The sequence below is a fragment of the Lepidochelys kempii genome, chromosome 1, assembly GCF_965140285.1.
Source record: "Lepidochelys kempii isolate rLepKem1 chromosome 1, rLepKem1.hap1, whole genome shotgun sequence".
Taxonomy (NCBI): domain Eukaryota; kingdom Metazoa; phylum Chordata; order Testudines; family Cheloniidae; genus Lepidochelys; species Lepidochelys kempii.
The window spans coordinates 120,967,571-120,982,127 of record NC_136380.1 but is presented as its reverse complement, the minus strand read 5'-3'; the positions used below and the strand labels follow the sequence as shown (position 1 = coordinate 120,982,127).

Below are 14,557 nucleotides of genomic sequence, written 5' to 3'. Positions count from 1 at the left end.
AGAACCATTGAGAAATACCCCTTATGATTAATGTACTTGGTGACTAGGTGGTCTGGTGCCAGAATTGGAATGTGCGTGCCATCGATCGCCCCTCCACAGTTAGGGAAGCCCATTTGTGCAAAGCCATCCACAATGTCATGCACTTTGCCCAGAGTCATGGTCTTTCAGAGCAGGATGCGATTAATGGTCCTGCACACTTCCATCAACATGAGTCCAATGGTCGACTTTCCCACTCTGAACTGGTTAACGACCAATGGGTAGCAGTCTGGAGTAGCCAACTTTCACAATGCAATCGCCAAGCGCTTCTCCAGTGACAGGACAGCTCTCATTCTCATGTCCTTGCACCGCAGGGCTGGGACAAGCTCATCACACAGTCCCATGAATATGGCTTTCCTCATGCGAAAGATGCAGACATGCATCACGATGTGATCCTACCACTCAGTGCTTGTTTCCTGAGCCCAAAAGCAGCATTCCACTATGGTCAGCACCTCTGTGAATACCACAAGCAATCTCGTGTCATAGCTAGTATGCGTGGAGAGATCAATATCGCACTCCTCTTGCCTTTGTAGTTTAAGGAATAACTCCACTGCCACTCGTGATGTGTTGGTCAACGTGAGCAGCATACTGGTCAACAGCTCAAGATCCGTTCCTGCAGCCCGAAAGAGGCAGGACAGGGCGCGCAGTACACAAAGTTGAAAGATGGCACCAAATGCGGATGGAAGCACAGGGATTACTGGGATGCAATGCAATGTATCATAGGGCATTGGGACAGGACCCAGGATGCCCAGCAACCCCTTCTGCCTTCCCACAAATCTTAGCAGTAAAAGAGAAAGAGGTGCTCTGTGGGATAGCTGCCCGAATAGCGCTGCAAGTGCTGCAAGTGTGAACACGCTATTGCACAGGCAGCTGTCAGTGTGAACACACAACAGCAGTTTTCCTTCGGCGCTCTCTGAGTGGCGCTCTAACTGCTGACGCTGTAACTTTGCAAGTGTAGACGTGCCCTTTGTAGCATGTTACCCTGCAATGCCACTGAAGTAAATGGAAATTACTCATGGAGTAAGGTGCTACTCAGTGTAAGGGTATCAGACTCTGGCAATGATCTGGAAGATAGGGGCAAGCAGTATGTGTATAACATGTGCAGATAATAAATTGTGAGGAGCTGGAAATATATGTGAGAACAGAGAAGAATATAAGGGGCTCTAAATAGATTATAAAAAATTGGCAGAACATAACAAAATGAGATCCCATTTGGGCACATGCAGCCTGGTACGTCTGAGGGGAAAATAATCTGAAACACACAAATAATCAATGGGAGGAAAAAACCTGGAAAGCAGTAATCCGGAAAGAGACATAGGGTGATAAAGTACTGCAAATCTGACATGATTCTGGGATGCATTATTACAGCAAAAAGGCCAGTTCACTTATGGGCTGCACATACAGAAACATCAATTCACAGAACAGAGAGAGAATGGTCCCGCTCTCTCTCTCTCTCTCTCTCTCTGGCTTTGGAGCCTAGTAGGCTACAACTCAGCCAGCTAAATCAAGATACAAGGTGTTTACCTACATCTACACTGGGAAAAAGGTCAAGTTTAAGTCAGGATTACCTAATATGTGTTTATTTATTTCAGGTTTAGCTATCACCTTTCCTAATCAAGACAAAACCCTCTATGGCTCTTGTCTGGCTACAACTGCAACAGTGAATTAATTTCTGAGCTCCACCAAATAAAGGAGATATTGACAAATTGGAGACAGTTTAAAGAAGAGCTACAAGAATTATCTGGAGGAATGGAAAGATTAAAACAGCTAAATATGCAATTTTGTTAAAGGATGACTACATAGGGCCATGTTAACGATCTACAAATATTTAAATAATGTAAACAATAAGGACGGAGTGGAAGTATTTAGACGGGTCCACATGGATGTGAGTAATTAAATGAAATTAAGAAAGAGAAATTTTAGAATGAATATCAGGAAACACTTCCTGACAGGGAAGTGCAATAGGCTGTGAAACAATCTTCCAAAGGAAGTCATTGAAACCCCTTCAATTAGGACATTTAAAACAGGAGTGGAAAAAATGCTAGAAAATGTGCTGTAGGGAACAAATCCATTGACAGGAAAATGGACTGGATGATCTGCAGTTGTTTTTTCCTGCCTATCTCGCTTACTTCAGTGAATATTATCAAGAGAAGAAAATGAAGGCTTGAAGCGTGAAAATTAATCATTTACAACACATTTATGGGAGCAAAGAGCAGGTAGCTCAGATCTATCCCTATCTCCTGAAGGCTGACAACCAATAACACCTGTGTCCTTTGTGTTCTTCAATGTACTGTTTCTCTGTCACTCACACTAACAAAGCTGACAACCACAGTAATGCTTAGGGTGTGGCTGGCCACTGAAAAACCTGTATGACTGATATTTTTCTGTGCAGTTGGCTCTCACTATTTATCATCTGATTATGGCACTTCTTGAACTTAATTGCGTAATTATTGCTGTAATTTTGGTTGAGCAGCAGGGTTTTATTCACACAGAACACGTACACTCTCCCAAAAGCTATATTGTCTGCTTTATAATCAGAAGTTATTTTCCATAAAAAACTTGACAGTATATTTTGTTGTAGTTCACTGGGATCAAAGGATACTTTTGTACTGAGAGTAAATGATTTCCCTGCCATCAAAATATATTAATGCATCCTGCTCCTACTTACGTGTAACTGAGAACAAAGATTGAACTTTTAATATATAGGAATACTGTATATATACCACCCAGAAACCTACTGTACAGCATCAAGCATTTATGATACAGTATAATCAGCTGAATTCAGGATTTAATCTTAACAGAATACCTTCTCTATCATTTACAGACATTAAGCCCTATTTTACTATTTTTGCCTCCAAAGAACTCTTACTGAAAACAGTGGGAGTTCTGGACAAAGATGAAGGGGAGAATATGTCCCAAGAGCTATTTCTTTTCTACCCATTTCATAATATCCGACATGAAAGTTTATGTATAGAGCATTTAAAAACAGCAAACATTTTAATGCTACATTTAAGGTATATAAAACCCTGACTTGTTTATATTTGTAATGTTTCTTGCATGTTGTTTCATTGCCATTATTTTTTTCCCCATAAAATGTTTAGTTGGTGCTTCCACCTTTTCATTCTGAGATAAATTTTGCCATCTACCTTCATTAGAGAGTCCATTGATTCCAATGGGACTTCTTACAGAGAAAGAACAGATTTAGAATTTTTATTAAAGCTAACGTTAAAAGAATTATATAATACGTAGGTTGGGAAAACAGTGTCTGTACATCTGGGTACAGTGCTTAGATTATCCACAAATACAAAGTTAGTTGTTAAAGTCAAATGATACATAGAGTACATAATCAGCAATAACCCAAATTTTGGTGAATAGATTTAACAATATAGTTTAGATATTAGAATCCGAATACTTGGGTACATCACTTGTGAAAAGTTATAAGGAGATTTGGTTGTGGAAAGCAAAATATATCAATGAGTGGAGACTGACCCTCAGTAATTGAGAATTAGGTTGGCTGTGCATTTAGAAAATACAATCCATGAGGAAAGTATTTGTTACTTTCCTGACTGCGCTTCTCATCGGCACTCCAGCTCATCCCTCCTGGCATTGCCAATGTCCAGTGATGTGTTCTATGGAGATGTCCCTCAACTAGCCGATGGCGTCCGACACCATGAGTTGCAGCATCAGCCAAGCATAGTGTTGACTGATTCTGCATTCTTTCAGCACTTGCTCGTTACTGGAGTTCCATGCACCTAAGGCTCTGACGATCAGTGCATGTGTCTTACTACACTGTGAGTAAGGGTGACAAAAATCTGTCCCTCTAGAGTATTTTAACAGTGGACTTAAAATATAAGAAGTAGAAAAATAGTTTATTTTTCAGAAAAGAGCACCTGTGTGCAGCAGAAGACTGATTAAAGGGGCAATAATTAAGGGGCAGATCATGCAGTATAACACATTCAAACAATTGCTCCAAGGACATCTTTTTTCAAAGTTCAGGGGGTAGCTGCATTAGTCTGTATCCACAAAAACAACAAGGAGTCCAGTGGCACCTTAAAAACTAACAGATTTATTTGAGCATAAGCTTTCGTGGGTAAAAAAACACTTCTCTTTCAAAGTTCTTTTCCTAGGGAAAGCTAAAAGCTCTTTTCAGAGTAACAGCCATGTTAGTCTGTATTCGCAAAAAGAAAAGGAGTACTTGTGGCACCTTAGAGACTAACAAATTTATTTGAGCATAAGCTTTTGTGAGCTACAGCTCACTTCATCGGATGCCTCATCATGCTTCTTGGTGCATAGACACATCTCCCACTGAAGTTAGTGGGCATTGCTCAGATTTCTCTAAGATTGCTCATGCTCTTTCATGTTGGGTGTGCACTGGGTGGCTCTCAAAACTGTTAACAAAGGCATGCAATACTAGGTCACCAAATCAGATGTAAGCCTTTTCAATACAATGACCAAAAGGCTATGGAGTTCCAGCCTGGGATTTACAGAATGTCACGAATGAGGGCCTGCAGCCGGGCCTGAGATCAGCTAGCTAGTTAGTAGGCATCCTTCAGTCCCAAGAGACCATGGGTATGCACCCCTCAGAGGTAAAGAATTTACTCAGTTGGTTTTATGGCAGCTGCAAACGTGGCTGAAGAGACCCACTCAAGAGAGACAACCTTTGCCGCATCTGTCACATTTAAAGGTGAAGTTTCGACCCTTTGCGCTCTGCCTCCTGCAAGCTCTTTTCTCCTCCGCTAAGCTGGATGGCTTCCTCTCCTAACTCTGGAGATCAGCAAGCTAACTGCAATGGAAACCCCTAGTTAGCCAGGTCGCCTGACTGGCGTTGCCAAGACAGCTCTTAAGCCCAGCAGTACCATTGGCCAGTGGCTGCTCAACGCTTATGCCTGCAGCTGTGCTCGCTCTTGTGCCTGCCTTGTTTCCAGCTGTGCTCCAGTCCTATCCCTGCCCTGTTTCCAGTCTAGCTCCAGGCCTGCTATAGTCTGCTCCAACCCTGCTCCGTTTCTGACTCCTGGTTCCTGACTCTGGCTCTGACTCCTGAGTCTGGCTCCAACTATTAGGCTGGATCACCACTGCTCGGACCACTAGGAGTGACCACCCATGACCTGGTGAGTGACAGTTCGAGCAGCCTAACCAAAAAAAAAAAAGGAGGTAAAGAAGGGGAGTAGAAATGGGTCAGCTACTGGGATGGATCCTGCTAAGGCCAGCATCATCTTGTTGGAGAAAATGGATGCCAGTGTTCCCTCTAATTTTTTATGTCCATGTGCGGAATAAATTTTGTTATGTACACCAATATGGAGGTGATGTGTGCTGGGGGTGAGGCCAAAGGGTACGGAGTGTGGCACAGGGCTCAGGGTTAGGGCAGAGGGTTGGGGTGTGGGGAGGATGAGGGCTCTTTTTGGGGTTGTGGGCTCTGGAGTGGGGCTGGGGTTGAGGGGATTGGGAGGCGGGAGGGCGCTCAGGGTTAGGGCAGAGGGTTGGGGCGTGGGCTCAGGGGTGGGGCTAGGGATGAGGGGTTTGGGGTGTGGAGGGGGGATCAGGGCTGGGACAGAGGATAGGGTGACCAGGTATCCAGTTTTCGACCGGAACACCCAGTCAAAAAGGGATCTTGGCGGCTCTGGTCAGCACTGCTGACCGGGCTGCTGACTGACCAGTTGGTGGTGCCATGCAGCGGGGCTGGCAGGCTCCCTGCTAGCCTCCGCTCCGCGCGGCTCCCAAGAAGTGGCCGGTATGTCTCTCCTCCGGCTCCTATGCATAGGGTAGGGTTGGGGAACCTAGGGCATGGCCCGTGGTTAATTTCATCCGGCCCGTGGCGCCCCTGCACGGGGCAGGAGCTGTGAGCATTGGCTCGTCTGGCTGCAGGGGGAAGCCCTGAACCTCCGCGTCCTGCCCCCCCGTGGGTGAGTGGCCCGTGTTTGATTTTTTTTCTGTGGGTCAATGGCCCGTGACAGACAAAAGGTTCCCCAGAGCTCGTACCCCAGCTGGAGCCCTCACTCCAACCCCCTGTCCCAGCCCAGAGCACCCTCCTGCACCCCAAACCCAACAACCTTGGCCCCACCCCAGAGCCAGCACCCCCAGCGGAAGCCCTCACCCCCTCCTGCATTCCAACCCACTGTCTCAGCCCGGAGCCCCTTCCTGCACTCCGTACTCCTCATTTCTGGCTCCACCCTGGAGCCTGCACCCGCAGCTGGAGCCCTCACCGCCTCCTGCATGCAAGCCCCCAAGCCAGCCCAGTGAAAATGAGCAAGTGAGTGAGGGTGGGGAGAATGAGCGATGAGGGGGGGATGGAGTAAGCAGGGGCGGGGCCTTGGAGAAGGGGCGGGGCTGGGCAAGGGTGTTTGGTTTTGTGTGAGTAGAAAGTTGGCAATCCTAGCAGAGGGTTGGATGCAGTGTGTGAAGGCTCCAGCTAGGGGTGAAGGCTCTGGGGTGGGGCCAGGGTTGAGAGATTTGGGGTGCGCAAGGGGGCTCAGGCAGATGGTTGGGGTGCAGGGGTGTGTGGGCTCTGGGGTGGGGTGGGGGTGTGGAGTTTGATATGCAGGCTTCCCCAGGGCTGCGGCAGAGAGAGATGACTCCTCCCAGTCCTCTATTTCTGCAGCTGGGCTGGGCTGGGGGAGAGGCGCCTCTCCTGGGCCACGGCAGTTCCAGCGGGCCTGGGCTGGGCTGGGCTGGGGGAGGGCCTAAGTTAATAAAGACTGGGAGTGGATGTGTCATTACACAAAGTAAAACTATTTCCCCCTCCCACCCCCCACTGTTTTTCACACATTCTTGTCAACTGCTAGAAATGGCCCACTTTGATTATCACTACAAAAGGTCGTGTCTCCCTCCCACCCCCGGCTCTCCTGCTGGTAATAGCTCACCTTAACTGATCACTCTCATTATAGTGTGTATGGTAACACCCATTGTTTTATGTTCTCTGTATATATAAATCTCCCCACTGTATTTTCCACTGCATGCATCCGATGAAGTGAGTTGTAGCTCATGAAAGCTTATGCTCAAATAAATTTGTTAGTCTCTAAGGTGCCACAAGTACTCCTTTTCTTTTTACAGAGTTTCTAGCAATCAAGGCAACTCTGAAGAGTGGTGTCACCTCCTGGAGGGAGCTCAGTTCCCCGTCCAGGTTCTCACAAACCCTAAGAACCTAGAGTACCTCTGGATGGCCAGGCACCTCAATCAATGGCAGATTTGATTTTGTTGTAACCTATTACCTAGGGCCTACAAATGGGATAGCAGATGCTCTGTCCCACAAAAAGTTATACCTATAGACTGGCATGGAACTTCTCTTCACAGTCCTTAATGCATCCAACTTTTTCTTCAGGTCAGTTGACTGCAATCTAATGTATCTGTTCTCAGCTGTTCCACGACCCCTTTGCGACCCAAATCCATCAGACCCTGGATAACACAGGTGCTCAATCTGTCTCCAGATTCAGGCTGCAGGATGGCCTCCTCTATGATAAGGATCGTATTTATGTTCTGGAGAGTCAGCCTAGACTCCAGGTCCTGAAACTGTCATGACATGCCAGTTGATGGTCACTTTGTCCAACCCAAGATGTAGGGCCCGATATTGCAGAGTTTCTGGTGACTTCATTCATATGCATGCATCAAAGAGTATGCAAGGCTCTCGGACATTTGCTCCCAATCCAAGAGCTGGCACTTGAAACTGCTCAGCCTTCTCCAGCCTTTGCCCATTCCTTCCACCCCCACCGCCCCCAGCAACCCTGGTCTATTGTATCTATAGACTCTGTTGGGGAGCTGTCTCAATCTCAAGGGCACAAATAGCTTCCCCTACCATGGGCTACCAACTGGCATCATGCTGGACTCTGGCCCCCAGTTTGTCTCCCATTTTGGACAGGAATTTCAATGGCTTCTCAGCATAAAGTCTATCACCTTCTCTGCCTACCACCTGCAGACCAATAGGCAAACAGAACAAGTCAACTAGATTCTAGAACAGTACCTGCACTGTTTCTTGAATTACCCCCAGGACGACTGGTTTTCTCCGCTTCACTATGCAGAATTCACCTTTAACAATGCAATCCATGCCTCGACATAACAAAGCTCATTCTGTGTAACTGTTTTCATTCTCAATTCCATCCTGACATACCCATGAACTCCCCAGTACCTGCAGCCGTAGACTGGGCTGCCCACCTACACCAAGAACTCCAGGAACAATTGATATCCATAAAGGAAACTTACAAACACCATGATGACCAAGGCTGTCTGACCTCTCTCAACTAGCTGTCGGAGACAAGGTCTACTGACCCAGAACCTCAAGTTGGTTCACTTGTCAGCCAAAACTGATCATCAGTACTTGTGCCCATTCAAAATTTTGGAACAGGTCAATCCTGTAGCCTTCGAGCTATGAATACCTGCTTCACTCAAGATGCATCCAATATTTCACATTTCCCTCCTTAAGCTACATACTGAGAATATCTACAAATCACTCCAGCCCACCACCACTGCCCAGAACCATTAGAGAGCAAGAATAAATTAATCTGGCAAATCTTTAACTCCCGGTGAGTTAGGGAAAAACTCCCTTACCTGGTGAACTGGACGGGCTATGATCTGGATGACTGATCTTGGGAACTAGCTGAAAACATCCACACCCCAGACCTACTACAGGACTTCCACTGGGCTCACAGGCATCAGCTTCTAATTTTCCACCAGGGTGCTCTACCCACACTCAGCCCCAGGTCCCGCCCCCACTCCACCCCTTCCCCCGAGGCCCTGTCCCACCTCTTCCTGCCCTGACTCTTTCCATCTCCTCCCCCAAACGCGCCCCATCCCTGCTCCTCCCAGCTCCTCCTGCACGCTGCTGAACAGCTGTTCCGCAGAGTTCAGGAGGTGCTGGAAGGGAAGGGGAGGAGTTGATCGACGGGAGCTGGCGGCAGGTGGGAGTGGGGGGGACGGAAGGGAGTGTGGTTGCCTATGGGTGCTAAGTACCCACTAATTTTTCTCTGGAGCACCCACAGAGTCGGGGCCTATGACTGGGCTCATCGAGGTGTCCTCAAAAGGGAGGGGTTCTGTCAAGAATGAGAGCCTAGATATAGCTGGGCCTGGGATCAGCAAGCACCACAGCTGCAATGTCTAATTGGCCAGACTGGCTGAGCAGCATTGCAAGGTCTGCTCTTAAACCTATCTGTAGCACTTAGCGCATGGCTGCTTAATGCTTATGCCTGCTGTTGCACTCACTCCTATGCCTGCCCTGTTCCCAGCCTTCTTCCAGCCTTGGTTCAGCACTCCTCAGTTTCTGACTCCTGACTCCAGCTCTGACCCTTGGCTCTGACTCCTGGTTCCTGATTCCAGGTCCAATTCTTGGATCTTGACTTCTGCTCCAGATACTAGGCCAGACCACCACTGCTCCGACCACTAGCACTGACTGCCCAGGACTTGGTCAGAGACACAGAGAAGCCTTTAACTCCCTTCTCTATGCAGTAAGTTTCTATGAGATTTGTGTAAATGATGACATTGTCTGTGTAGAGCAGTGGTTCTTAACCTTTACTGCAGCCTGCACCCCTTTGGTTCTCAAAATACATTCTCGTACCCTTTATCAAAAATCAAAGTATGTTCTCGCATTGTTGAAGTAGGTCAGTTCTTTAAACCTAGATATATTTTTGTTTGTATATTACAGTAAGAGTTAAAAAATGTATAATGTTAATAAATACATGGGTTTGATGAAATAGTTGTACTTATGTGCCTGTGCTTAATTTGTATTTTCGATGATTTATCTTCTAAAAAAATCTGGCATGTCTTGCACCTCCAGAAAGGGCATCTTGCACCCCCAGGGGAAGCATGCACCCCAAGTTAAGAACCACTGATGTAGAGGCTTCAGGTGTGCAGAATACCTCATTTTCTCCTTTCCCCCTTGAGATTAGTGCCATTCCCATCCCTGCTATAGTGTGACTGTATCTCTAGTGAACAGCAAGAACGAAAGACTGTAGAGTCTCAAGGTGGCCCGGGCATCATTAGACAACAATAAGAAACAAAAAATGAAAAGTATGACACCAATAACTCCAAAGTATATTATTACTAGATAAAAGTCCATGCTGTCATGTGGGTGTAAAGTGCAAAATAGCCTAAATGGCTGAGAACTTAAAAATTGAACAATAATAGGCTGTGAACTGCAGTGATGATTTAACCTGGTGATATTCTAAACAAAAAAACTCCCAACCATCCTTGTAGCTGTTTCCATCACTTCCCCCTGACTCAACAGACACAATACATGCCTCAGAATGACAAGGTGCTAACCTGGGATTAGGGCCCCTTTGGGCTCCAGAATCTTTTCCAGTTTCTAAAAATTATGTGATTTCAAGAAATTCAACCTTAACAAGAGGGGTTAAAAATGCTGTTGTGGTGGGGAACTGGATGATTAAGGTATGGGTATGGTCATATTCAATTTTTCACTCTAATCTTGCCCAGGTCAGCAGTGAATGAAAGTCATTGCTAGTGAAAGTCATTGCTGTTCAGTGACCCACTTTATGTGACATGACTGATGGTCTCAGATCAGCTCCTAGAAGAGAAGATGATCACACGTGGCTCCTTATTGATAGTCTTAGCATATAAAGCCATGGAATTGTCTGAATGTGCATGGAGACCGAATTTCCCTTTGCATTGTTTATGCCTGGGCTCTACTACATATCCCAGGGCTAAATACCCTCATATTGACATTACACCTAGCATCCCCCTGTATTTCAAATTTGCATTACAAATTTTCAAATGTGAATTTTTTTTTACTGGCATGACAAAATTTTCACACATTTCAAAAGGAATACAAGCTCCTGCACTACATCATGTAGTTGCCTCACCAACAGTGTTATCCGGGGGGTTAATTCCCTTGCTGTTCGCCTTTTATTGCTCACATACCCACAGAGTACCATGCCATGCAGTCAGAGGGGAGGGACAATTTGCTCCCGTGCAATGCCCTGTGGACCTATTAATGTCCCCGCACCAGGGGCAGGACCCACATGTTCAGCACCTTGTCAGGCAGATCAGGGCAGCACCCTCCAGCCGCATTTAAAGCAGGAGGGGGACAATAGACTGAGGTGGGAAAGAGACAAAATCAAGGGGAAATAGCTCCTTCCTTGTAGGAAACGGCCTCCCCCAAGCCTGTAGGGGTCTCTGCAGCTGAGCCTCCCCCCACTCATTGATCCACCCTCCCCTCCCCTCCCCTCAGGCTGCCGCGGGCAGGGCGGGGATAGAGAATGTACCCAGGCATCATAGAGAGTAGCCAGCAGCAGGGACGGAGCGTCGAGCTGCACGGCGGACAGGAGTGCGCTTCCCGCCGCCATCTTGACGCCGGGCACGAAGGCCCTCCCTCGGCTAGTTTCATAGCACACACCCTCCGCTCTGTGGCGTCGAAAGGGGCTGGAGTTTCACCGCCAATCATTTCACGCCAGAGGGAGGAGTAGGCGGTTTCCGGCCGCACGGGCCGTTCCGCACAGGGTCGCGCTTCCCCTGCCCTCACCTAAGATGGCGACTCCCCCCTCCAGCCCCCCCTCGCGCGGCGGGGGCGGAGCCGGGCCCGCCCCCTGCCTGCCTGGGTGGGAGGGGGTGTTGTGTGTGTGTGTGCGGCAGGCGCCCGCCAGCCCCGGCCGTGACTGACACTCACACGCGCCCCGGCACGCAGCGAGCCCGGAGCCCCGTTCGCAGGGCCCCGCCGACACACCGACCTCGCGGCAGCAGCGCCATGACGGCCAGGCGGGAGGTAGCGGCGGCGGCCCGCGGCCCCGGCTCTGGCTCTGCCCGCCGGGCGCCCGGGGCCCCCCGGCTCGGAGCGGTGCTGCGGCTTCTGCTCGCGCTGATCGCGCACACGGCCCGGGCCGAGCAGGAAGGTGAGAGGCGCCCCCGCGCCGGCTCCCGGGCTCCGCCGTTACCGTTTGGGGCCTGGCCGCAGAGCGGGGCCCCGATCCTGGCAGCCTGCGCCGGGCCCAGGCTGGGGAGGGTCCCCCGGGGCGGTTGCTCAGGGGTTTGCTGGGACCCGGAGCGCTCCAGCCGCGGGCGGCAGCTGAGCCGGGGAAGCGGCTCCCGTCCCCCCTAGTGCCTGGGCCGCTGCCACCCTCGGCCGGGCCCCTGTGCGGGTGGGGGTGTCCCTTCGCAGCGCCTCGCTTCTCCTCCCGGCCGCTGCCAGCTCACAGGCTGGGGCTGGTCTCCCTGCCGCCCTTCCCGGACTGTCACTGCCGGTCTGACGCGCCCCGCCTCGGCCCGGGGGTCAGGCCAGGGCCCGGGCCGGGGGGTCCGGGTGGGGGGGTGAGAAGCAGGGGTCAGGGCTGGCCGTTGAGGCTTGTCCGCAAGCTTTCGGGAGGCCGTTGACATTGAGGTGAACTTGTGAATGGGCTTCACCTCGGGACTTTCCCCTGAGGCAGTGGCAGGGGGAAGCTGGTGCCGCCTGGTAAAACACCTTCCCTTGCGGGCGCTTCCCCATGCTTCAGTTCGAAGGCAGCTGCCCATTATCAGACGCTTTTGCACAGATTACCCCCCCCCCCAACTGCTCCGCTAAGAGATTGACACCCACCCGTCCCCCAGAACTTTTGGCAGGCTGAACCTAGTCACTGTGTAGGATAGAGGGTATTTTTTGTTTGAGTTTGGTGAAATTCAGGAAAAGGCTTTTAAATTTGGTGTTTTGAAAACTCCTATACCACTTTTTTTTTTTTTTTGGCTCATTTTATTTCTAATATGGGTTGACCCGAAATGCTATGTTTGTTTTGTTGGAGTTGCTGAGCTGTGCCTTCTCATATTGTGGAGAGGACTAATGGAATAGGTAAAAAGGTAGTTGTCTTTAAGTGTCTGAAAAGTAACATTTAAATATCCGTGTTACTGTTTATAGTATAAACTGACATTGTGATGGCTTAGATGCTGAAGCAGTTCCTGGGTTAAGCAAGAAGTGGAGGTACACATACTGTACAAGGGATAGGGCTGAAATATGTCAGAATAGAAGCCCAGAGAGAGGGAGACTGGTAGAGAATTGGGAAGTACAAGCAGGTCGGGGGAACCCAGACAGGTGGCCTAGAGCCATAGTCTCCAGTTTTGAAGTGAGGAGAGAGCAGCATAGGTGTTTCTGCTGGAGAAATGGGGGATGGGACCCCAGTGTCATATACACAGAGATCAGCATATGTTTAGCTACACTTCCATTTCTAATCAAAGAATCAATTCTAATAATTACCTAATCATTTGTTTTTGTAGATTTTAAGGTGGCAGTGTTGATATGGCATGATAGTGACAGAATCACAGCAGAGAGCTGGCTGGATCCCTAGTGTTTGGGGTTTAAAAAAAAAAAAGTGTAAGGAATGTAACATTTGAGTGTGGGGTGTTCATAGACCCAGCAGTCATAACTATGGTGTCTTCTCAGTCATTGGGTAGTTCAAATGTAGACATTTCCAAAATGTGGTTATTTCCGTGCCCGGTGTTTGGTTATAATCATTCTGGTGTTTTTTTGCTCACCTGTATCTAGACAGCTCTTAATTGAAATAATCCCCGCATGCGATACCCCTGATCTGTGCCCTAGAGTTAGTGCCACCTTAAGACCACTATTTTATGTTGACTCTTTAGGAGGGCTGATCACCCTCAGTGTTTGAGCAATTCCGTATTGACATTCTTTGAGAAATAAATGCAGTCTGAGACTCAAGACCAAAGTTTGAGCAGGTGCAATTGAGTTCTTTCAAGAAAGTAGTATAACTGCATCAATAGTTAAACTGACAAGCGCTAACTTATGACTATAAATGTACCCTAGCAATACTTCAGTCATCTCCACAGAGTGAATTTGACATCCATGCTCTCTAGAAGACTCCTTTTTGTTGTTTGCTTTTTTGCATGTCGCCTGGATTGGAAGCCCTGGATAAAGTGAACAATGAAGGTTTAAGGTTTACCTACCAAGAAAAACTCCTGGATACAGAACCTCTATCATATTTATGGGAATAAGTTATACTGCTACAAACACCTTTATACAGTTATAAACAGTGTCTGTAGTATCAGGTCATACTGCTTTAACTAGATTAGTTTCTAAACAAAACTAGTTATACTGGTACAAAAATTGTGTAGCCCAGCCTTAAAGTGGATAGAAGTCCATATCCAGATTGAAACTGACTGATATCTGTCATTGTCATTACTACCCATATGGTTCTGAAGAGCATCAGGGAGACTTTTCAGAATGCTGTTAATCTTTTCTTTCTTTTTTTTTAATTGTTGTTGTTTGGGGAAGTAGCAGAGGGACTGGAATTGGTCAGCTGAGTAAGAAAATACTGAATTCACTCAGTTTGAAGATTCTGTCATCAGCCATAAGGACAAAAAACTTAAATTTAACTACTCTTCTTTAAAATTTTGCAGCTATCTGTAGTTCAGGCTTTCCTTTCTTATTGTTGTGAAAGTGTCCTACTCTACTGTCAAATGGCGATTTCAAGATCATTTGATATCTTCCAGTTTTTTGGTTACTAACCAGTCAAGGTCTAAAACTTGGCAAGGCATAGAAGTGGTACTAGTCCTTGCTTTCAATATAAGTCTCTGGAATCCGTGCCTGATGGAAGTTTATCTAAGT

At 47.9% G+C, this 14,557-nt stretch overlaps 1 protein-coding gene and 1 long non-coding RNA gene across 5 annotated transcripts in view; one reads left to right on the top strand and one right to left on the bottom strand.

The window, feature by feature from the left end:
* Positions 1–11,335, bottom strand: part of LOC140914625 (uncharacterized) — a 47,837-nt gene extending 36,502 nt beyond the window's left edge. The window contains exon 1 of the long non-coding RNA XR_012159927.2: positions 11,238–11,335. This is a non-coding gene — a long non-coding RNA (uncharacterized LOC140914625). The remainder of the gene's footprint in view (positions 1–11,237) is intronic.
* Positions 11,336–11,560: 225 nt separating this feature from the next.
* Positions 11,561–14,557, top strand: part of TMEM131 (transmembrane protein 131) — a 202,589-nt gene continuing 199,592 nt past the window's right edge. For all 4 annotated transcript variants that reach the window (XR_012159916.1, XM_073352822.2, XM_073352811.2 and 1 more), the window contains exon 1: positions 11,561–11,861. Coding sequence is in view for 3 of the 4 variants with exons in the window: in XM_073352822.2 (XP_073208923.1) it covers positions 11,717–11,861 (145 nt within the window). In the remaining variant the exon portion in view is untranslated. The remainder of the gene's footprint in view (positions 11,862–14,557) is intronic.